Here is a 25888-nt window from a genome sequence, read left to right on the forward strand (position 1 = left end):
GTCTCGAACAAAAAATGTATGGGGCACTTTTTGATTGGTCCAGCGGATGCTGAGCTACACTCAAAAACATTTTGGAAAAATTTTCGAAAAATTAAATTCGCGAGATAATCGCTCCGGAATACCGCCAAAGTCATTAGAAGAAAGTTCTGAACAAAAAATGTATGGCGCACTTTTTGATTGGTCCAGCGGATGCTGAGCTACACTAGAAAACATTTTGGAAAAATTTTCGAAAAATTAAATTCGCGAGAAAATGTCTCGGGAATAATGCCAAAAAATTGAGCAAAAAGTCTCGAACAAAAAATGTATGGGGCACTTTTTGATTGGTCCAGCGGATGCTGAGCTACACTCAAAAAATCGTGGAGAAAATTTTCGAAAAATTTAATTTGCGAGATAACTGCTCCGGAATACCACCATAAAAATAGGGAAAAAGTTTCGAACAAAAAATGTATGGCGCACTTTTAGATTGGTCCAGCGGATGCTGAGCTACACTCAAAAACATTTTGGAAAAATTTTCGAAAAATTAAATTCGCGAGATAATCGCTCCGGAATACCGCCAAAGTCATTAGAAGAAAGTTCTGAACAAAAAATGTATGGCGCACTTTTAGATTGGTCCAGCGGATGCTGAGCTACACTCAAAAACATTTTGGAAAAATTTTCGAAAAATTAAATTCGCGAGATAATCGCTCCGGAATACCGCCAAAGTCATTAGAAGAAAGTTCTGAACAAAAAATGTATGGCGCACTTTTTGATTGGTCCAGCGGATGCTGAGCTACACTAGAAAACATTTTGGAAAAATTTTCGAAAAATTAAATTCGCGAGAAAATGTCTCGGGAATAATGCCAAAAAATTGAGCAAAAAGTCTCGAACAAAAAATGTATGGGGCACTTTTTGATTGGTCCAGCGGATGCTGAGCTACACTCAAAAAATCGTGGAGAAAATTTTCGAAAAATTTAATTTGCGAGATAACTGCTCCGGAATACCACCATAAAAATAGGGAAAAAGTTTCGAACAAAAAATGTATGGCGCACATCTTGATTGGTCCAGCGGATGCTGAGCTACACTCAAAAACATTTTGGAAAAATTTTCGAAAAATTAAATTCGCGATATAATCGCTCCGGAATACCGCCAAAGTCATTAGAAGAAAGTTCTGAACAAAAAATGTATGGCGCACTTTTAGATTGGTCCAGCGGATGCTGAGCTACACTCAAAAAGATTTTGGAAAAATTTTCGAAAAATTAAATTTTCAAGATAATCGTTCGGGAATACCGCCAAAAAAATAGGGAAAAAGTTTCGAACAAAAAATGTATGGCGCACTTTTAGTTTGGTCCAGCGGATGCTGAGCTACACTCAAATAAATTTATGAAAAATTTTCGAAAAATTAAATTTTGGAGATAATCGTTCGGGAATACCGCCCAAGTCATTAAAAGAAAGTTCTGAACAAAAAATGTATGGCGCACTTTTTGATTGGTCCAGCGGATGCTGAGCTACACTCAGATAAATTTTTTAAAAAATTTTGAAAAATTAAATTTGCCAGATAATTAATCGAGAATACCGCCAAAGTCTTAACCCGGGAGTCTCGAACAAAAAATGTATGGCGCACTTTTTGATTGGTCCAGCGGATGCTGAGCTACACTCAGATAAATTTTTTAAAAAATTTTGAAAAATTAAATTTGCGAGATAATTAATCGAGAATACCGCCAAAGTCTTAACCCGGGAGTCTCGAACAAAAAATGTATGGCGCACTTTTTGATTGGTCCAGCGGATGCTGAGCTACACTCAGATAAATTTTTTAAAAAATTTTGAAAAATTAAATTTGCGAGATAATTAATCGAGAATACCGCCAAAGTCTTAACCCGGGAGTCTCGAACATAAAATGTATGGCGCACTTTTTGATTGGTCCAGCGGATGCTGAGCTACACTAAAAAACATTTTGGAAAAATTTTCGAAAAATTAAATTCGCGAGAAAATGTCTCGGGAATAATGCCAAAAAATTGAGCAAAAAGTCTCGAACAAAAAATGTATGGGGCACTTTTTGATTGGTCCAGCGGATGCTGAGCTACACTCAAAAACATTTTGGAAAAATTTTCGAAAAATTAAATTCGCGAGATAATCGCTCCGGAATACCGCCAAAGTCATTAGAAGAAAGTTCTGAACAAAAAATGTATGGCGCACTTTTAGATTGGTCCAGCGGATGCTGAGCTACACTCAAAAACATTTTGGAAAAATTTTCGAAAAATTAAATTCGCGAGATAATCGCTCCGGAATACCGCCAAAGTCATTAGAAGAAAGTTCTGAACAAAAAATGTATGGCGCACATCTTGATTGGTCCAGCGGATGCTGAGCTACACTCAAATGAATTTATGAAAAATTTTCAAAAATTTAAATTTTCGAGATAATCGTTCGGGAATACCGCCAAAGTCTTTAGCAAAAAGTAGCGAACAAAAAATGTATGGCGCACTTTTTGATTCGTCCAGCGGATGCTGAGCTACACTAAAAAACATTTTGAAAAATTTTCGAAAAATTAAATTCGCGAGATAATGTCTCGAGAATAATGCCAAAAAATTGAGCAAAAAGTCTGGAACAAAAAATGTATGGCGCACATCTTGATTGGTCCAGCGGATGCTGAGCTACACTCAAAAAATCGTGGAGAAAATTTTCGAAAAATTAAATTTTTCGAGATAACTGCTCCGGAATACCACCATAAAAATAGGGAAAAAGTTTCGAACAAAAAATGTATAGCGCACTTTTTGATTGGTCCAGCGGATGCTGAGCTACACTCAAAAACATTTTGGAAAAATTTTCGAAAAATTAAATTCGCGAGATAATCGCTTCGGAATACCGCCAAAGTCATTAGAAGAAAGTTCTGAACAAAAAATGTATGGCGCACTTTTAGATTGGTCCAGCGGATGCTGAGCTACACTCAAAAACATTTTGGAAAAATTTTCGAAAAATTAAATTCCCGAGATAATCGCTCCGGAATACCGCCAAAGTCATTAGAAGAAAGTTCTGAACAAAAAATGTATGGCGCACTTTTAGATTGGTCCAGCGGATGCTGAGCTACACTCAAAAAATCGTGGAGAAAATTTTCGAAAAATTAAATTCGCGAGATAATCGCTCCGGAATACCGCCAAAGTCATTAGAAGAAAGTTCTGAACAAAAAATGTATGGCGCACTTTTAGATTGGTCCAGCGGATGCTGAGCTACACTAGAAAACAAATTTGGAAAAAATTTAGAAAAATTAAATTTGCGAGATAAACGTTCCGGAATACCGCGAATAAAATAGGGAAAAAGTTTCGAACAAAAAATGTATGGCGCACTTTTTGATTGGTCCAGCGGATGCTGAGCTACACTCAGATAAATTTTTTAAAAAATTTTGAAAAATTAAATTTGCGAGATAATTAATCGAGAATACCGCCAAAGTCTTAACCCGGGAGTCTCGAACATAAAATGTATGGCGCACTTTTTGATTGGTCCAGCGGATGCTGAGCTACACTAGAAAACAAATTTGCAAAAAATTTAGAAAAATTAAATTTGCGAGATAATCGTTCCGGAATACCGCCAATAAAATAGGGAAAAAGTTTCGAACAAAAAATGTATGGCGCACTTTTAGTTTGGTCCAGCGGATGCTGAGCTACACTCAAATAAATTTATGAAAAATTTTCAAAAAATTAAATTTTCGAGATAATCGTTCGGGAATACCGCCAAAGTCTTTAGCAAAAAGTAGCGAACAAAAAATGTATGGCGCACTTTTAGATTGGTCCAGCGGATGCTGAGCTACACTAGAAAACAAATTTGGAAAAAATTTAGATAAATTAAATTTGCGAGATAAACGTTCCAGAATACCGCGAATAAAATAGGGAAAAAGTTTCGAACAAAAAATGTATGGCGCACTTTTTGATTGGTCCAGCGGATGCTGAGCTACACTAGAAAACAAATTTGCAAAAAATTTAGAAAAATTAAATTTGCGAGATAATCGTTCCGGAATACCGCGAATAAAATAGGGAAAAAGTTTCGAACAAAAAATGTATGGCGCACTTTTAGTTTGGTCCAGCGGATGCTGAGCTACACTCAAAAACATTTTGGAAAAATTTTCGAAAAATTAAATTCGCGAGATAATGTCTCGGGAATAATGCCAAAAAATTGAGCAAAAAGTATCGAACAAAAAATGTATGGGGCACTTTTTGATTGGTCCAGCGGATGCTGAGCTACACTCAAAAAATCGTGGAGAAAATTTTCGAAAAATTTAATTTGCGAGATAACTGCTCCGGAATACCACCATAAAAATAGGGAAAAAGTTTCGAACAAAAAATGTATGGCGCACTTTTTGATTGGTCCAGCGGATGCTGAGCTATACTCAAAAACATTTTGGAAAAATTTTCGAAAAATTAAATTCCCGAGATAATCGCTCCGGAATACCGCCAAAGTCTTTAGAAGAAAGTTCTGAACAAAAAATGTATGGCGCACTTTTAGTTTGGTCCAGCGGATGCTGAGCTACACTCAAATAAATTTATGAAAAATTTTCAAAAAATTAAATTTTCGAGATAATCGTTCGGGAATACCGCCAAAGTCTTTAGCAAAATGTAGCGAACAAAAAAAGAATAGCGCACTTTTTGATTCGTCCAGCGGATGCTGAGCTACACTAAAAAACATTTTGGAAAAATTTTCGAAAAATTAAATTCGCGAGATAATGTCTCGAGAATAATGCCAAAAAATTGAGCAAAAAGTCTCGAACAAAAAATGTATGGCGCACATCTTGATTGGTCCAGCGGATGCTGAGCTACACTCAAAAACATTTTGGAAAAATTTTCGAAAAATTAAATTCGCGAGATAATGTCTCGGGAATAATGCCAAAAAATTGATCAAAAAGTCTCGAACAAAAAATGTATGGGGCACTTTTTGATTGGTCCAGCGGATGCTGAGCTACACTCAAAAAATCGTGGAGAAAATTTTCGAAAAATTTAATTTGCGAGATAACTGCTCCGGAATACCACCATAAAAATAGGGAAAAAGTTTCGAACAAAAAATGTATGGCGCACTTTTTGATTGGTCCAGCGGATGCTGAGCTACACTCAAAAACTTTTTGGAAAAATTTTCGAAAAATTAAATTCGCGAGATAATGTCTCGGGAATAATGCCAAAAAATTGATCAAAAAGTCTCGAACAAAAAATGTATGGCGCACATCTTGATTGGTCCAGCGGATGCTGAGCTACACTCAAAAAATCGTGGAGAAAATTTTCGAAAAATTTAATTTGCGAGATAATTGCTCCGGAATACCACCATAAAAATAGGGAAAAAGTTTCGAACAAAAAATGTATGGCGCACTTTTTGATTGGTCCAGTGGATGCTGAGCTATACTCAAAAACATTTTGGAAAAATTTTCGAAAAATTAAATTCCCGAGATAATCGCTCCGGAATACCGCCAAAGTCTTTAGAAGAAAGTTCTGAACAAAAAATGTATGGCGCACTTTTAGTTTGGTCCAGCGGATGCTGAGCTACACTCAAATAAATTTATGAAAAATTTTCGAAAAATTAAATTTTAGAGATAATCGCTCCGGAATACCGCCAAAGTCATTAGAAGAAAGTTCTGAACAAAAAATGTATGGCGCACTTTTTGTTTGGTCCGGCGGATGCTGAGCTACACTCAAATAAATTTATGAAAAATTTTCGAAAAATTAAATTTTTGAGATAATCGTTCCGGAATACCAGCAATAAAATAGGGAAAAAGTTCTGAACAAAAAATGTATGGCGCACTTTTTGATTGGTCCAGCGGATGCTGAGCTACACTAAAAAACATTTTGGAAAAATTGTTGAAAAATTAAATTTTCCAGATAATCGTTCGGGAATACCGCCAATGTCTTTAGCAAAAAGTAGCGAACAAAAAATGTATGGCGCAATTTTTGATTGGTCCAGCGGATGCTGAGCTATACTAAAAAATAAATTCGGAAAATTTTCGAAAAATTAAATTTGCGTTATAATCGCTCGGGAATACCACCAAAAAAATAGTTAAAATGTTCTGAACATAAAATGTATGGCGCACTTTTTGATTGGTCCAGCGGATGCTGAGCTACACTAAAAAACATTTTGGAAAAATTGTTGAAAAATTACATTTTCCAGATAATCGTTCGGGAATACCGCCAAAGTCTTTAGCAAAAAGTAGCGAGTAAAAAATGTATGGCGCCCCTTTTGATTGGTCCAGCGGATGCTGAGCTACACTGGAAAACAAATTTGCAAAAAATTAAGAAACATTAAATTTGCGAGATAATTGTTCCGGAATACCGCCAATAAAATAGGGAAAAAGTTTCGAACGAAAAATATATGGCGCACTTTTAGTTTGGTCCAGCGGATGCTGAGCTACACTCAAATAAATTTATGAAAAATTTTCGAAAAATTAAATTTTAGAGATAATCGCTCCGGAATACCGCCAAAGTCATTAGAAGAAAGTTCTGAACAAAAAATGTATGGCGCACTTTTTGTTTGGTCCGGCGGATGCTGAGCTACACTCAAATAAATTTATGAAAAATTTTTGAATAATTAAATTTTTGAGGTAATCGTTCGGGAATACCGCCGAAGTCTTTAGCAAAAAGTAGCGAACAAAAAATGTATGGCGCACTTTTTGATTGGTGCAGCGGATGCTGAGCTATACTAAAAAATAAATTCGGAAAATTTTCGAAAAATTTAATTTGCGTTATAATCGCTCGGGAATACCACCAAAAAAATAGTCAAAATGTTCTGAACATAAAATGTATGGCGCACTTTTAGTTTGGTCCAGCGGATGCTGAGCTATACTAAAAAATAAATTCGGAAAATTTTCGAAAAATTAAATTTGCGAGATAATCGCTCGGGAATACCACCAAAAAAATAGTCAAAAAGTTTGGATGAAAAAATGTATTTTTGAAATTTTTAATTAAACGCTTTGAAAATATTTTCAAAGTCTTAACCCGGAATTTGTCTACATAAAATGTGTAGCGCACTTTTTGTATGGTTTAGCGGATTCTGAGCTGGGTTAAAATGAAATTTGTCAAAAGAGTTATTATTTTTTGCCAGTGCACTATGACTGTCCCAGTGCTCTGTCTTCTATTTTCCATTGCGATTCACCTGAGTGTTGATTCAGATTATCTTTTATATTTAAAATTGGTATTAAACCACAACTGTAAGAAGAAGATAATATGATATATTATTGAAAAAAATTATGAAACAATTTTTATTTATTTTGTTTACAATATTCCTAGCTTTAGTGAATCTTAATAAATAAAACTTTTTTTTGCATTGTCGTACAATATTTATAAAGAAAAAGATGTATTTTATGAATATTTTATATAATGGTATATATTGTACAGCTTCCTTAAGTTTAATTTTGACAAATCTTAATTTGTGAAATATGCTCTCGCATTTTCCAATATATGCAGATCTCGTATATGACGTGATATTCACTGAGATGTAAAATATGCGTTCGACTTGAATAAATCGAATATCGGAGGCATCGAAGTGAATATTTTTTCTTCTATCACGAAGAAAACGTGATCCATCGCTCGTTTTCGTTTTTGTTAAGTTGAACAATCTTTTTTTCTGGATATATTCCACTATACAATTATTTTTCTTCATATTCTTAATATTGTTTTTTTATGAATGTAGCTTTACATAATTAAATTAACATTATGATAGATTTTATTAAAATATATGAAAATATTTTATTCTCGATTATTGGTAATTGTGAAATGCGTGAGCATATGCAAAGATGAGGTATCACCAACACTTTTTACATTGGTGAGGTACCGTGACACAAAGATCTTTTTGTAAATATTAAATTAAAGGAAGAAAATGTTACAAAGTTATTTGATCTTTGACGAAATATTTACTCTTCCTTTCTATAAAAATGAATTTAGAGTCGATGCTAAATAATCAGGAAAGTTGAAAATGTAGTTTTGATATGAGAAAAAAATTCTATCGAACAAGTAAATGTGCTATGAATGGGACAGAGTACGAGGATATACTGACATTATTTTGTAATGTATGATGGCAGGATAAGATCTTATTGAGCCTTACGACATTACTCGATGGCAAAAAGAAAGAGAATACTCCTTTGCGAGAAATCTAGCAAAGAGGAAAGAAGAAAAATAAGATAAAAAATGTTGAGCATAGCTTCAGAGTATAAGAACCGGAGATAAATTACAAGGTTCTCTAGGTGAGAAGCCTACCATTTTTTTATCATATTTTCCTTCGTTTCTATCTTTCTATTTCTATACATTTAACCTTTTTACAGTCATTTTTCTTTTGAGATCTCAAAAAATTGTTTTATAAAAGTACTTTGTAAAAAACTATTCTTTGAAACAATTGTTAAATTTTTTTTGTATCAGATATACTTTTCTATTAAGTTTACCTTATTTTAATAATTTCAATATTTTGTTCTATATTAAACATAATTTATCATAAATTAATATGGTGGTTACGTTATACATATTCAATTAGTTATAAACTAGGGATTCAAACTATATTGAACATGTTCATATTTTTTAGAAATAGTAACAGTAATAATTATGGAAACAATGCATTCCATTATAAATTTTGACAAATTATTATATTCGAATATTACAGTCGAGTATTGTTATTTTAACTTATTTAGTTATTCTTAAAAGTTAATTTTAACATTATTCAAAAATTTATTTATTGAAGATTATACAATTGAAAATTACTTTACGAAAAACAATAAGTTGTCTAGAATATGGAATAGATAAATCCAAATATTCTGATAAATATAAGAAAATAAAGATCGCACTCGAAAGGGAGAAATATTAGCCTTTAGAGACTATCAAAGGATAAGATAGAGAGTAATGGGGCGGTGTTAGGTAGGTGTGCAGGAACATCAGGAAGCTGAAAATAAAGAGTACAAAAATGTCGTCTATAGGACAAAATAAATAATAAAATAATCGTTCTATATTTTTACAACTAAAGCACCAGTCTTCTGATTATTTTATTCAAACATTGATCCAAGGAGTCATAACCGTGATAATAAAAAAAAATTGAAATTTTAATGAAGCACACATTTTCCTTCATGCTATATTTTTTGTACCGTAATTTTCGCCATTGATTGGGAAGCTTCGTTACAACGTATAATTTTAAATTTGTTTTATAATATTACAAAGTTTGTTTACCTTTTAGTTTTGATTAAATTAATGAATTTTAAACGACTGATTACATACTAGAGATACTCAGCAGATGAAGTGTGTGTGTGTGTGTTAGTCTTTCCGAACGAACCAACGAGTTAAGTGTGTGTGAATGAGTGTCATGCAGCATTAACATAGAGATGTTTAATGTGTGAGGGTGAATTTTCGCGCTCTAATGTGAGATTAATCAAAGATGAGAAAAGCCGTTGTTGAGATTAAAGCGTGTGGAAACTCCCCTAAAATTACCAGCTTCAAATTAGTCTTAATGCTAAACACAATTTAAGAACAAAATAATTTCTAAAAATCTATATTTTTAAGAGAAAAAACTTGCTTTGAAAATATATTTTATATTAATTTTAAAAGTTGTTATGTCATAATTATTTAATTAAAATTTTTAATTATTATTAATTTTTCCTAATCTATAGGAACTTATAATTATTCCCTACTCTAATCCCTCAATTTAACTTAGTTAAAGAAACTAAGTTGAGGAGAGGTTTATAAACAATTATTTATTTTAAAAATTAATTTTACAAAAAATATTATTTGTTTATAAAAAATGTTACGGTGACGTGACAAAGTGATAAATTCTATTAATATTATATAAAAAAAACCACGTTACTTTTTTTCGCGAGGAACAACAATTTAAGGCCATCCATAAATTACGTAACGCTTTTTTTTGGACATTTTAATGCTCCCCTATGTAACATCGATTCATATTTATTTTTTTTATGCTCTAAACATACATCTAACACGAAAAATAGCTTTCTACATCTGACAGATGTCAAAGAGATGTAAATTTATTAAATCCGATTTTTTTCAGTACTTTTTTATACGTATTTATTAAATTTCAAAATGTAATCTTAAAAATTTCTGTCAATAAGTTGTAAGAAAATAAAATAAGATTTCACAAAATTTGATAATAAAAATTACAACTTAAATTGATTGTACAGTTTTATTAAAGTAGCTTTCAATATTTAACAATAAAGGAAGGGTAATTCTATACCTATAATCCTATAATTATTTTAAGACGTGAACTTTCAACTTAAAGTACTTCGCTTTATTATTCTGAGGAAAAAAAAGTGATGCGAAATTTGATCCACACTCGAAACTCAGTGGGTTCTCAGTGGTTGTTACTTTTTCTCTTGATTGGATTCTCAAGTTCGTATTCCATTAAGCTGGGAGTATCTTTGAAATTTCCAGAGGTTCGCTTTTAGTACGTTACCTCAACCTTTAATTCTTAATCTGACCAATGTTTATTTCTATTTACTTATAAAATTGGTGCATTTACTTTGTATAACATAAACTCCTTTAGCAACTCTTAACGATAGTACACCGAGTGTACAATATTTACTTTGTCATAAGTACATTTGCATGTACTTACACATTCCACTTGCATAAAATTATCTGATTTAAGTTTCACAAAGTGCATATTTGCTGAAATTATACTGGACATTGTAGTATTATTGTGTAAGGTGAAACATAAATTATATATTGCAGAGTATTTTTAAAGCAGACTATTGTATCTAATATTTGACAGTCGAAATAATTCTTAATATTCTAATTAATCAATTTCGAACAATATTTTTATTAATATTGTTAAGCTTTTTACTATGATAAATAAAAATTTTTCGTGTTATTTTTCACGGATGGAGAAAAATATTTCAGAATGAATTCATGCACAAGCTATAATTTGTATTTTGGCAGTTTTGTTAGATGAAAATCTTTCTTACATTCAGTTAAGTGGAGCTACATTTCTTCTTTGGTAAAACGATACTGTCACGAGTAAATTTATTGGATCGCGTGCTTGACTAGACTTCAGTTGAGGTCGACGCGACGATATTAACATGGCTATTGTTGTGCATCCTGGATCAAGCATTCGGGAGTTATCTCTTGTACTCTGCCTTTGGTTCGCTAACAATTAACAATAGCTTTAAACATGTTCTATCCTCAAAATTCATTCATTGCACTTACTCGCTCCAACAAATATATAAACTCACTCAACCGAAAGTTAATCAAAATACATTTCTCACATTTTTTTATTGCTTCTTCCAACACTGAAGAACAATAACATCAGGTTGCGTGTTTCCTAACTGATAATAATTTTCACATTATTCCTCTTTTCATCTATTCACTTTTCATATTATTACTCATATTACAGTTTATGAATTAACTGTTCATTATTCGTGATATGGGATTTATTTGATGTGACATTAAATTATCTAGCAGCCATATTTATTTACCTGCTGAATTTTGTTAGATTCAGATTTAAAAATAGATACTCTGACACCATTTGGCGAGCTGATCCTTTAGCTTAAATAATCATCATTACAGTCTTTTGGTATTCTTGAATAATCGGGACTCACCTCCAATTATGTGTGTCAGGAAGATGACTTCTGGCATCTTTCGCTGACTAAAAGGTCTACATTTGCCAGGAGAGATCAGTTCAGATTTTGGTGCACGTCTTCACATACGAAATCTTATACAAGTATTGTTACTCTACTCGATTTTTTACTCAAGTTCGACTTAGAAGAATTTTCAAGTCAAGTGTTAGAAGTTTCTACATCTACAAGAACACTTCCAAGTATTCAACGATTATCCTGTCACAAATACCTCAAAAATAATCTACAAATGATTTTAGTACTAATCTTTAACTGAATTAAACTTTTTTGATAATCTGTAATTGCAAAAATGTATAAACAAATGATATGAGTACTTTAGAAACAAAGAAATTAATGATGCAAACATATGTTTATGAATTTCCAGGAGGAGGAGTGTCGGCAATCCTTGGATCCAAAGTACGCCCACCTTTCTGATGATCTTCACGTGGAAATTGCAGCTTTAGCCCCACCAGCTGAGGCTCATGCTCGTATCGCATTTGCTCTGGCAGAGGTTCGCAAATATCTTATACCGGACAGTAATGACAACATCCGTCAGGAACAGATGCGTGAAATGGAAATGACTATGGGTGATGACGGTACGCCAGTCATGAGACCTCCCACTAGCATCCTAAGAGGATCAGCGAGACCTCCACCACCGGGTATGCCACCGCGATCAGCACGACGTAAGTGACATCCTACTTATGTAAAACAAGACATTTTTCACTACCTCAATCTTTTTTCTCTTTTCCCCCTTTTTTTTAGAAGAAATATATTATCCATTCGAGGGCAATGTATTCTCAAGTGGCTTTTTATAGCCACTTTAACCCTTTATCTAAAAATGCATGAATATTTTCTAAAATAAAATTAATAAAATAAAAAATTTAATTTAATTTGCTTGCTACTCGTCACTCAGGGGTTTTTGTGATCGCTGATTACGAATCTGAAATCAGATTTTCAAAATAAAAGATGGCGGATCCAATATGGCGGACGAAAAATAAAAAATTAATCTCTAATACCAATACCAATCTCTAAATTGAATATTTTTATTGAGATTTCAATTTTTAACCCAAAAAAACAGTTTTATAACTACATATCAAATCGAAGTTAATATTTTTTTAATTTTGTTAAGTGATGATTTTAAATTAAGTAGACTCTAACAGACTGCCAAGTTCCCCTTTAATTCGCAGAGCCCTTCTTAAGTGTTGCTCGTAAAAATTATTGACGACATACAGAATTTTTATTCTTTGCATATTTAAAATCATTCTAACTTAAAATAAAATATTACTCTCAAAATTTAAATCAGTGAAAGGTTACTGATAAAATAAAGAATAACTCGAAAACGGTAACATATTTTTAAAAAGTGTAATTATGTTGCTTAACAATAACAATTTTTTAGATTTAGTTTTTAATTTCTTAGATTGTGAGATTGAAAAACAATTTTTGTTCATAATACCACGTTGAACGTAAAAAAAAATTGAAAAAAAACATTGTTATTAAAAGAAAATTTTTATGAGAATGAATTTCTAAAGATTTTTTTTAGAAATAGAAATTAATAATTTGAAGGACATGAGGCTAACAAAAACCACTTGAATACGCTTTGAAATTAAGTTGATTTTACAGTAAATGAAAAGATAATTGGATTTCAATCAGCTGTCACTTTCACGACTTTGCCTGAATTCAAATTCTATGAAAAAGATTATTTAAGACGTTATTAATTAACGGTTAGTATTCCTATTCTTTTATTTCTTTAAATTCAATTATCAAGCTTAATATTTTCATTTAATTTTTTGAATTAATCTCAATAATAATTTATTAAATGCTGATATATAACTAAAATATTATTTTGTGACAAAAAAATGGAAAAATCAATAGTTGTTATAGATTGCACTCAAACTTAGTATACATATTACCTATACTTCAATTTTGAACCACTTTAGCATTTTAAATATTTATAAAATTTATCAAAACTTTAAAAAAAAATTTAACGTCATAATTATTTATTTACAAATTAAAATAATTTAATAATTAAAGAAGTTAACTGTTTTCCAAAATAAAGAAATTAAAAATATAAATAAAAAAAAAAGATAAAGAAAAAGTCTATCTATTCATTAAAAACTTTTTTTTATTCTCTCTAATTATTGCATTAATTAAAATTTTTTATCATTTACTTTTCAAGAATTCCTTAGAAAAAAATACATACTTAATAATTTACATATTTTATACATGTAAATGCTGTATCATCTCTTCGAATGTTTTTTCAAAATTAAAAAAAAAATTTAAGATGTGCAAAAATGCATAATTTAAAGATTTATGAAAAAAATTTTTTAAATAAGATATTTCGAATTTTTATGTGTGGTAAATTTCTATTAAGGACGTCATACCCCTTTTATGTCGTCAGTTTCTATACAAAAAGTTTCCTATCTTTTCTGTTCTTTTTATTCTTCTACAAATGTGTCCTCAAGTACTGCTTGAAAAGAACCTGAAAGAATAATAGAAGTTTTTTTTAAGAGGTAGTGTTTTTTTATGACGCAAAAATGTGTGTGTTTTTTTTAAATAGTAACTTGAGAATTCTAAAAATTCTCTTCATTCTTTGTAATTTTTTTCTGAATAATTAGATTTTTTTAAAAATTTATCATAATGAAAGTAAAGAAGTTCTTGAAAAGTAGCACTCAGAAAAAGATCATTTTATTCACTCTCCGGGGATATTTGAAGAGAGTGTGAGCGAAAAAGTCCTGGAGCTACCAGCATCCATATCTCACGTCGTGTATCGACAGCTGGCGACAGCTCGAATTTTCTTCGCGCCATTTCTGAGATATATAAAATGTGTCCTCGTATTCTTTAGACACGTGGTTAACTGCACTTTGCAGAGAGACCGACATCGTCATTGATCTGCTTGTACTTTTTTTTTCCCAATAGCAATCCTTCCACCGCCACCTGCACGAGGACCGCCCATCACTCGTCCAGTTCCAGCGAAAACAAAAGTCCTCTCTATTCTGGATCGAGCAAGAGTCGCCATGGACCAAACCTATGGGTAAATTTTTCATGTCTTACTTTTTTTAACGCAATACTTAAATTTTGATTTTCATGTTTTTTTTCATTATGGTGATTGTATTTTTATTTTATTTTTATTTATTGAAATAAATCCAACAGTAACTTGGACCAATTACAGGATCATCAAATATCAATTAATATTAAAAGGCACAAAGTAGTGATTAATAATTACAAATTGGATTTTCCTTAATAAAACTAAGAACAGCAGTTAAGAAACTGGCGGTAAGAAATACATGGGAGAAGCGCCCTGCTTAAAGTGATGAGGGAAACTCGCGGATTTTCGCTCAATCAATTTAAAATTTCCTACTCACACACTCGCACATTTTGAATTTTACTTGCCCAGAAAAATTAAGACTAGGGACGCGACTATATAAGCCGAGGAAATGCACGTTTCTGTGTCTTTGATTCCTCTAATTTAGTTTGAAAAAGCGACAAATAATTTAAAAATAAAAGATAATAAATATAAGCATAGAATAAGAAATAAGCAAAAAATAAATTTCTACTATATTTTGACAATCTTATCTGATGATATAATTCTCACGCGTTTCATTATATTGAATAATAGAAATTAAGAATATAATGTCTCTTTAAATTTGGACAATACTATTATTTCTTTTGTATTGGAAATTGATAGTACGTGGGTGATAATTACTTAAACATTTATGTTTATGGTCATTCAACTACGTGTTTGAACTCATTTGCTTCTCAGAACTGATGTATCACATAAATTTAATTAAATAATCAGGTTTTTCAATTTCTTTTATTTTAGGCATTATAATTACGCCTAAAAATTAATTTCTTCGAAAAAATGACGAGTCAATAATTTCAAACAATAAACTGATTTAAAAAATAATAATAATAATAATAGGACAAAGTTAGCGGAAAATCAATATTTATGCAATCACTGGTGCAGTTACCCTATAGCTAAATGTGTTAGAAGGAATCCGCTTTTATTAAATTTTTTGTGTATAGTAAAATATTTATTTTATTGAATTTCTAGAATTTGCATTTTAATTATTCAATATTTAACAAAAATCACATCAGAATTTTTATGCATTTCAATTTTTATCAAATGGAATTTCTAGTTAATCTATTTTTTCTGATTCAATTCAATTTTTAAATATTTAAACTCACAATTTAATGAATTTATTTTAATTATTTCCATTTTATTGAATTGAATTTTTGTGTAATTAAATTTCTCCAAATTTTCTACTATTTTTCTCAATATTTTTCTATTTCTGCACTGGCTTATAATTTCAACAAGGCAAATAATATTATTAGATTAATAAATTTTCTATTTAAATAAACTTGCTTATAATGAGTTTTATGCTTCAAATAAAATTAAGTTCTTAACATAGTAATTTAATTTAATTTTAATTAATTTAACATTTAATTTTAATTTCAAATTGATTTCTCAATTGAGTTGTAAAATTAAATATAGGATATTTTTAACCGTTAAAATTTAACTGAATGGGAAGTTATTTTTAAAGAGCTTCGAGGAAATTGTACTGGTCGATCAACGTTGAGTTTTTACATAATTATACTTCTACAAATAAAAGTGAAAAAAATGCACTTCATGAGTGACATAATGTAAAATATTAATATTGAAGAAAAATTATTTCACTGAAAATATCAAATTGTGCACATTAAAAGAAAATAACCAATAGGACATAAATGAATTTTTTTAACAATTTATTTTCAAGAGAAATATAACATTGGAGATATATTATATTTTATTATTTTTTACCTTTTAATAAAGTTAAAAAAAACATCTATATAAATAACTTATAACTTTTCATAAAATCAGAGAGAAAAATATTCTTAAAATTTAATTGAATTAATTAATTAAATTTAATTCTTTCCCAAGAGCCATCATAAATAATAAAAAAATAATCTATATTATATATAGAATATAATATATTTCGTTTTATTTCTAGAACTTTAAAAAGTGTATATTTACCAAATTTAATTCATTTGTTTTATGCAACTTAAAAATTTTTTCAGAGAAGTTCTTTGAAAAAGAAAAAGCGTTTGAGTTATTATTCCGCTAACAAAATATATTTGTAGTTTATGCCAATTGATCCGTGTTCAAATCGTATTCCTACGTTTCCTTTTATATATTTTGTTTATTTAAATATTTTATTTATTTTGTATGTTTGCATGATTTTTATTTATTTTAATATTTATTTGGAATGATAGTTTTTTGAATGAATGCAGAGAATTTTTTTCTCGGTAGATACGAGAAACCCACGAAACATGACTACGAATATGGATCTTCGACCAGTAGCCGATACTCCGATCGCCACTACAAATCCTCGACAGCGTAAGTATCAGTAAAATAATCTTCCCGTTCAGTTGATATTGTTTGGTGAAAGTTTTACAATTGTCAGAATATTTATATATATATGTACATATACATTCACACTTTGTTATTTTTTGAAGCGCATGTACAAGCAGGAAACTCGGTCAACTGTTGTATTTTACTGTGAATATTACGACTAGGGAGGGCTAGTAGTTATTACCCCTATGGAGATTTTGTAGCCTTTGCCATTGTCTTTATTCTCTCTGAAACATAATACCAAAATCTTCTATCATACCGTATGACTCTTCTTCTCCCTAATGTAAAAAGCATCTGTCGTCAAGTTTTATGTTTTGCTTTTTACAGTCTAATTAAATTTCAAAATTTATTTTCCTTCTTATTTTGAAAATATTCGAAAGATCCTAAAACCTTTTCTGCTTCAACTCGTAAATATAAACGCAATTCAATTTTGATATTTTCTTCTCCTTATCGATTTAGATTTAAATACTTGACTAATAATTTTCTCGTTCAATTTGTTCACAATATTAATAAAACGATTCAATAACTTTATTATAAATCTTGAATTATAATCGGTGATTCTATTACAATTATTCCGCAGGATATAATGATGTTACAGTTAAGACCAGTGAATGCAACGAATCGCTTCTCTCTTAGCGTCTGTCTCTTCTTTTAAATTCTGCAAACTTCTGATCAGCTTCAACGAATTTAAGGGGTTACACCACTGTTGGAGGCTGAAATTTAACGTTTTTTGGTATTTTTTTCGTGGAAAGAGAAATAGGAAGATACTTAAATTGAAGGATATTGTTAGGCATATTTTTATGTTTGTACAAAAATTTTTTTTATTTAAAACTCTTCGAAAATGGTTTTTATTGGAGAGGCTCCACTACACGCAGTACACAGGTTGCAGAAGTTAATCTGAAACAAAATAAAATTTTTTTTCTTAATTTACTAACAAAAGTAATAATCAAGAACATGCTTCCAACCGTTTTGGAGACCTCCGCGGTGAGTGCCTCTTTGATGTGAAATGAATTTGTCCAGTGAGGACAGTGGAAACTTTCCGTTGGAGTCTCCTCCGATTTTGATCAGGAAGTCTCCCTTTTTCGTAGGCCTTACACCTATGACACGCATTTGGCTGTAGTCCGGATTCACTTTCCTACGAAGTTTGCTCAGTACGTCAGTATATGTGTTTCCGGTTGCAACTCCGATTATCATTGTAGATCCACTCGTCGCCTTCTTCTTCCTTGTTTTGCTTAAGATTCGGTGCTGCAGCCACCTTCGCAATCTTCTTCATAAAAGGTGCTTCCTCTTGTTTCTCTTTCTTTACAGTCCTCTCTGGACAATCTCCGTTATCAGCTAGGGCATATTTTGCCTTCGCCTCATTGACAAGATCCTGAAGAATCTTTAGTTCGTCCTTAACTGTCGGAATCAAACTTCTTCCCCTGCCGACTTTTAATAAAAATTTTTTTTAATAATTTAAGAATTATTAGTATTATGAATCTCAGTTAATGGATTAATGCTTCCTCCTTTTTTTATGTCGTTTTTTATGTCTTTTTTATATTTAAATAAAGATAAAGCCACTATTTTCGAGTCAATTAACTTTTTCATAATATCTAATAAATCGAAGCATTTTTTTATACAAAGATATATAATTTAGCACGACCTCTAACATTATAAAAAAAAATATAGTGTCAGATCTATAAAATTCGCCAGATCTACTTTAAAAGGATCAATTTAAGAAAGTTCCTTCTACAGTTATTCTGATAAAGGTAATGACAGAAATAGATTCTAGATAGCAACCAGTACTAATTCCTCAACATTAAAGATTTTATCTGAAATTTTATTACTATTCTGAGGAAACGGGTACTACGTACTATTATCATACGAATCACTTATCGTAAAATCTCAATAATCACTTTTTTTATATTTTGATATTCAAGATTACGAACAATAGTATTTTTCAATATATTTAAAAAATGTTTTAAATTTAAAATCTTTTTAAAAAATTAAATTTTTTGAAAGAAAAAACAGTTATATTTTATTAAATTATTGATTAATTAATTAATAATTAAATTATTATTTTTAGCGATGATATGTATCAATCTAGTGGAAGATATGGATCTTACGATTATGAAGATGATTCAATGCCTCACTCATCTCACGATTATTATGAATCATCGGAATATCCAGGTAAGAAAATATTATTTAAATTGCATTAAACATTTTATCATCTAAACAATAAATCATTAATTATATTTTGTTAAGTCAACTAAGAAAATTAAGAAAAAATTTAATAAAATCAAAAGAAAATCGTCTAAAATTAAAAAAATCACTTTTTACAAAGGCACAGGTGTTAATAAATTATATCCTTGCTTTTGTAATTTATCAAAAATAAACTAAACTATGGCTTGTCATTCGCGCATTAAATCTGATCATTTCCTGATAATTTAAATAATTTGTAAATACAAATAATATAAAGTGAAATTTAATAAAATATTAAAAAACTTTTAAACTGTTGAGAAACAAAAAAAATTAAAATTCTTCATCAACTGAAGAAATTTAACTAGCGTAAATAATAATATACTTAACTTTTCTAAAACAAAAAAAAAACGCGCGTAAGACAAACCTAATCTTGTATGAAATAAATTAAATTAAATATTAATTTATCTTAGAGAAGTGTTAACGTATATAAGGGATGCCTGAAAATTACCGAAATTTAATTTATTAAAGAAACATTGTCTTGAAACTCATTTTTATAAAATTAATTATCTTTTATGTATTTATTGTTAAAATTGTAATTATGTAAATTTAGATTTTCTCATTTATTTTAATTAAATTTTAGTTTTACGAATAAGTGAATTTTGAGAAATTTTAATTGTAAATTAATTTCTTCGACATTGTAATTTTATTATTTTTACTATAATTAATTTCATTTGTAATTTTAAGATTTAAGATTTCACTTTTCAAATATTCCAATTTCTTTATTAGAATTAGTAAATTAATTAGTAAAATTTTGGTAATAATTTCTGGAAATAAATTAGTTTCTTGAAATTAAATAATTTTTGAGAATCGATTATAAAAATTGTTTTTGAAGGAAATTCAAGGCAACAATTTTTTAAATTAATTTCAGTAATGTGCAAACGTCCCATTTAAGATAGATTTATTTTTCATAAACGTTTCTTCGGTATTTCCTAAAAAAAATTATTAATAAAAATACCTCAATCCATGAAATTCGCAGAGGATTCTTCAAGCCGCGCATGGAAAAGTTACAAGACTACAACAACTTCAGGCTCGGCCTCGCGCTACCGCACAGCTCCGTATACACGACCCTCCAAGTAAAAATTTCCTTTTAACGAAATTCAAAATTAATGTAACCCCTTAATAATTCATTTTAATTAATTTTTATCTATTGTAAAACTTTACATAGTTTTACTTGCAAAAGCTTTTAAACTGCCTAAAGAAACCCAGGTAACTTTTTACTCTATATTTATTCGTTTTACAAATATTTTTCTGTTTAAAACTTTTTATTTCGATATATTTATTATTTTATTTGCATTATTTTATCATTTAAAAGCTTTTGTTTAAAAAAAAATATTTTTTCTTACTTTTAAACTTTTAAAAATGAAAAATTACATTTATTTTAACCATAACTTTAAAGTTCGATTTTGTAAAAGATGAAAAAATGCAAAGAATTTTCAACTAAAAATACGCGCTTTTCGTCCCACCTACCTTTTCCCATTGATCCTTTTTTTCTTTTTTTTGTCCCCTAAATATATTTTCAGACCTCAGACATCGTTCATCTCTATGAAACCAATGTTCGGAATGGATAAATCGTCAGGTGGAATCGGAAATATGTAACATGAATACATATAAAAATGTAATAAAACAAAACGCGCTACAGCATTTATCGAAAAATGACGCAATCCTTACAACTCATTTTTAAAAAAAATAACTGCTTTATTTCTCTTGAACAAAAATACATAACTCATTCCTTTAATGTCCTCTTAAATCGTGACAGGGCAACATGAATTTTAAGTAAAAATCCTTAAAGATTAATTTTTAATAAAAAATTAATGTGAATTAATTAATTACATATACTCAAATAATATTGTTCGTAAATAATAAGTTTTATCCCTTTTTTCTACGTTATATTAATTCAATAAAAGAGGAATAAATATGTCTTTAAAAAAACAATATAAAATTAATACGTTTACTACAGAATAAAATGTCGACTCTTGCAGTTAATAAGCTATTCTAAAATCATTAAAAATAATAGAAATTATTGTAATGTTAAGCGTAAAACATTAAAATAATAATCATTATTGCTTTTTTCATCAAATAATGTAATCTTCAGTGTAGCCTACAGGTAACATTTGGAAATTATGTAACTTCATGTATCAATGTGTATTTTTTTTCTCTTTTTTATAAAAGTCGTAAAATTTTTCTTCTGAATTACATACTTATATACACATTTAATTATTATATAATAATTAAAATAATGTAGGAAACTTCATACTAATAATAATTATAATGCGAAATACGTTAAGGGGACGTCCAAATTATGAAGTGAAAAATTACTTGATTTTAAAAATTCAACTATTTCTAATAAATAAAATTCTTATCACAAATTTTTAACATTGCTTGTAATGTATCTAATATCATTTAATTTGTAAATTCAATTCGAGATGAGATTGGGCGTCCTTTTAAGTAACTCAAAAATATCATCAACGGAAAATTAATTCAATATTTATTCAATAAATGTATTTGTCATAATAAGGAGAAATAAACATAAAAAATCTGAAAAATAAATTTACCTCTTTTTCAATGAATACTGAATCTTAATGAATCTTTTATTTAATCTAATATTTATCCATTAATAATTCTTTTTAGTTATTTATATCCTTTCAATGTAATTTAAAATTCATTTTTAATTTTCAACATAAAAAGAATAATTTTAGTTTTGCTAATCTTAAAATTATTTCTAAAAATAAAAAATTACAATTATATGGAAATTATTTGTAAAAAAAAATTATTATTTTTAAAAATTTTACAATAAAAAATAAAATTATTTATAAATAAATAAAAAAAATTTTAATAATTATTTTCCTTCATTTAAACAAATCGTCAAAAACATTTAATACAGAAAAACAAATTTAGAAACAAATATTAAATGTGACTATGACCTGAGAATTCTTGACAATCACTGGCGATTGTTTATTTACAAAATTATGCTCGCGATTCAATTATTTATTTAAAAAAAAAATAATAATAATTACGAAAAATTGTGCAACGTCACAATGTGAAAGAACTTTTTGTTAATAAAACTTAATATTTTCACGTAATAAAATTTTTGTAATAAACAATTTTATTTAATTTTTAATTATCCGCATTAAGTTTAATTTAAAAATTTTTAAAAGAGAAAATTAAAAAACTGACTAAAAAATAAAAAAAAATCTACTGTTATTATCAAAACAGGTAAAAAATCACAAAATTTAGAATACAATATAAAAATAAAGTAAATTATAATGATAATTTTCCTCCCAAATTGTAATTAGAATGTGAAAAATTTGATCCACGGAAAATATTCAAAAAACATTTTCATGTCATTTTTCATGTACTTTCTTGTTTTCTTTATTCATTTTTTATGTTTAATCACATCGCTCACAAAACTTTTTTCGTTCCTACAAATGCACCGACGTCACAGCAGACGCTACTTTTGATCCTCCAAAAATGTAATGGCACAAAAAGTTAGGTTTCACTACGAGAAGCTTCGCTACGTCCGTGTATAAATGGCGCTAGTGTTCTTATTTTAAGAAAAGCAAAGTGTCCAACCCTGAGTATATTCCCTTACACCAATTAAATTAAATAAACAAATAAGATACTTAAAAAAAACAATATTCACAATAAATATAATAAATTACCAAATATTAAATTAAAGTTAAAAAAATAAAAAGATTAAGTATAAATACAAATGGGAGGGGGTTTAATAGTTAAATTCTTGAATGTCATCAAGTGACGAAAAATTTCCGCTTTCCGTTTCTTTAATAAAACTTGATCCTAAGAGCTCGATGGTTTTAAAATTTAGCGACTTCAATATTCGACAACTTTTAAGAGCTTACTGTGTGCGCAATTATAAATATATTTTTCTCTCGTGGCCTCTTAAAAAAATCTTATTTAAGATAAACCATCAAGTGGTTATAACTCTCTAGAAAATGAAATGAAAATTTTCAAATCCCTCTTTCATAGTTTCATGGGCAATTTTTTTTTTCCAGATAAAGCTTTTTATCGTGCTTGACGACCAACTGAAACAGGCGACAAAACTTTATAAACGGTTTCACAAACCACCTGAAATGAAGGAAATTAAATTAAAAAAAAAAATTTCCGGATGTCATAAAAATATTATTAAATTGCAACAAAATTTAAAAATAGAAATATAAACTTCCAGATTTTCATTTATAAATTTATCCACACTCTTTTAATATGAAAATTTTTTTAAAAATCTTTTTCCCATATATAATTGATACAATTTTTATTTATTCTAATTAAGCCGAGTGATGATATATCATGTAAGCTTAAATAAAGTGCAAAATATGGTAATATATCGTAGTTCAATAATTTTTGCACGCCAAACTTGGATTAAAGGTATTATAGAAATTATGTCTCGGTTTCAAACAAAATTACAAAAACCAGCAAACATTTTCATTCAAAAATAATTTTTCATACTTGTGATAATAAAGATGAAATATCATGAACTTGAATTATTTTTCTTTAAATATAAAACCATAAAATTTATTTTTTTTATATTTCTCAGATCGTTGAAAACAAAAACATTAAATATTGAAAATTCAAAATAGCTTACGGTGTTTTAAAAAATTCCATGAGTTTAATTGAAATAAATTTCTCCAGGGTTTTCTGGGATTGCTGAATACGAATCATGACTTAGTTAGAAAATTTTTCAACATTGTTGGAATGAAAATTTTTTACTTTGAATTTTGACAATCTGTTGTTGTTTTTATACTCAGTGGCCATAAAAATTCTCATATGACCCTTTTAATACTTATTCGTAAAAAAACGTATTCGTTATTCGTGTAAAAATTTTATTATTTAAGTAGTTATAAACTAAAAGTCCTAAAATTAAAAAAAAAATTGTGGAAATTTTTCGTCACTTACAATTCTTTTATTACGGATTTAAATTTAAAATTTTTACTATTTGCAACAGTGATATTGAAAATTTCCTTTCATCTTTATTATGTCTCAAAAGGGAATTTCAAAAATATTCTGAAAATTTGATAAAATTTTAAAATTAAATTTCCCAAACGTCGTGGCAAATAATATCAAATATTTGAGAGTTTTGGGTATATATAATGTAGACGATGTAAATTGGTTTTGTGACTTATTGGGTTTGACGAGAGTGACTTTAAACTGTATCCTAATTTGAAATATATTCTTATCAGGTGTATAGAAGATCCCTGCAGGTTGCGTGGGAACGCGCTCTTGTGGCTTGAAACCTTTTTGGCCTCTGTCTGAGCCATGGACCGTGAAGCACTTTGATGTGAGTATAGCGCTTTGCTAAGCTTTGAATGGCCCCTTCAACTGAAAAGGGTCGTCATCCAGAAAGTCATGTTATAACAATTGTTTGAATATTGCATAGATGATCGTTTGGGTTCGTAGAAGGTGGAATCTATTGTTTCAAGACTTATAATTAGTTTCAAGTTGGACTCCAATTACACAACATATATTTTTGTCATGGGTCCTCAACTTTTTCCACTGCCGTCTATAGGACGCTGGCGCAAAAATTAATTAAAAAAAATAATTTTACCTTATACAAAAAATTATTCATTAAGTAAAAATAATTGTGAAAAATCGATTTAAAGTCAAATTTCTACACACGTATTTGGGTCTAGAGAAGACGATAGCATGGTGAAAGCCCTTTCGATTGGTGATATGCAAAAGTGGAACAAAATTTAATAAACTCTGGAAATCGCGATTTTTATTGATCGGATTCGGTAAACTAACATGATATTTATTAATATTATCACAAATTTTATTATTCAGATTTAATGTACAAAAAAAGTTGCTTTTAAAATATAATTATTTAACAATTTCTTCGTGTTTATAAAATTTGTAATCAATAAAGCAAATGTTTTGAGGTTAATTTTCTATAAAGTAAAATGTTGAGGAAAATATAAACATATAAAATTTTCTGTCAACTGTATCAGTTTCTAAGTATTGTATATTAATTAATTTACAAGTGATATTTAATTCAATATTATTATTTTTATAGTTATTATCATTTTTAATAGTAGATAACGTTTACTGTCAGGGTGTCGGTCAGTGTAATATGAGCATATAACATTGTGGCTACAGCTACCTTATTTTTGTATGACTATGGCCAGATATGCCTACACTTTTCTGTCCTTTTCTAACGCACGTGTTGTCATGGCAACACGTGGGTTGTACCTCTGCTAGTAGGTTGAGTCTACAATAGACCAAAAACATGAACATGAACGTGAACGTAACATATCCATTTAAAATACATTGTGACGTTACGTTTACGTTCACGTTTTTGGTCCATTCTGGACTACCCCGTACAGCAGAGATTTAGTATTGTTTTGTAATTTACCTGGACTCACTAGAGACATTTTATTACGTGGTTATCAACATGTCATTATTTACATTAACAAATTATTAAACAATTAATAATTTTTTATTTTTTCATCATCCTATCGTCTTCTCTAGATCAAAATACATGTGCACACCAATATTTTTATAGGAAAGAAAATTTACTCAAAATTTTTTAAATTTTATAAATATTTTTATTAGAAACAAAATGATTCGTAATAAAATAAATTTGAAAAGAATAAAATTGAATTAGAGAGAAATTTAGAATCGAATAGAACCTTTATTGTTCAGTATTATTATTTTAGACGTGTTCTCTATTTTATAACGTGTCTATGGTGCTATAAAATTTCACTTGTCAT

General features: G+C 29.1%; 1 protein-coding gene across 4 annotated transcripts in view; it reads left to right on the forward strand.

Moving 5' to 3' along the window:
* LOC127290837 (KH domain-containing, RNA-binding, signal transduction-associated protein 2-like) overlaps positions 1-24459 on the forward strand; it is a 98483-nt gene extending 74024 nt beyond the window's left edge. The window contains exons 4-9 of one of the 4 annotated variants that reach the window (XM_051319652.1): positions 11925-12222; positions 14456-14570; positions 16827-16913; positions 18994-19097; positions 20146-20242; positions 20690-21716. In XM_051319652.1, the coding sequence (XP_051175609.1) occupies positions 11925-12222; positions 14456-14570; positions 16827-16913; positions 18994-19097; positions 20146-20242; positions 20690-20765 (777 nt within the window). In that variant the 3' untranslated portion in view covers positions 20766-21716. Of the gene's footprint in view, positions 1-11924; positions 12223-14455; positions 14571-16826; positions 16914-18993; positions 19098-20145; positions 20243-20689; positions 21717-24361 lie in introns of those variants that run through there. The other 3 variants (XM_051319656.1, XM_051319653.1, XM_051319665.1) reach the window with 3 other exon arrangements.
* The last annotated feature ends 1429 nt before the right edge of the window (positions 24460-25888 follow it).

The sequence above is a fragment of the Leptopilina boulardi genome, unplaced genomic scaffold (genome assembly GCF_019393585.1).
Source record: "Leptopilina boulardi isolate dan_hultmark-lab unplaced genomic scaffold, ZJU_Lbou_2.1 LbouV2_123, whole genome shotgun sequence".
In the NCBI taxonomy this organism is placed as follows: domain Eukaryota; kingdom Metazoa; phylum Arthropoda; class Insecta; order Hymenoptera; family Figitidae; genus Leptopilina; species Leptopilina boulardi.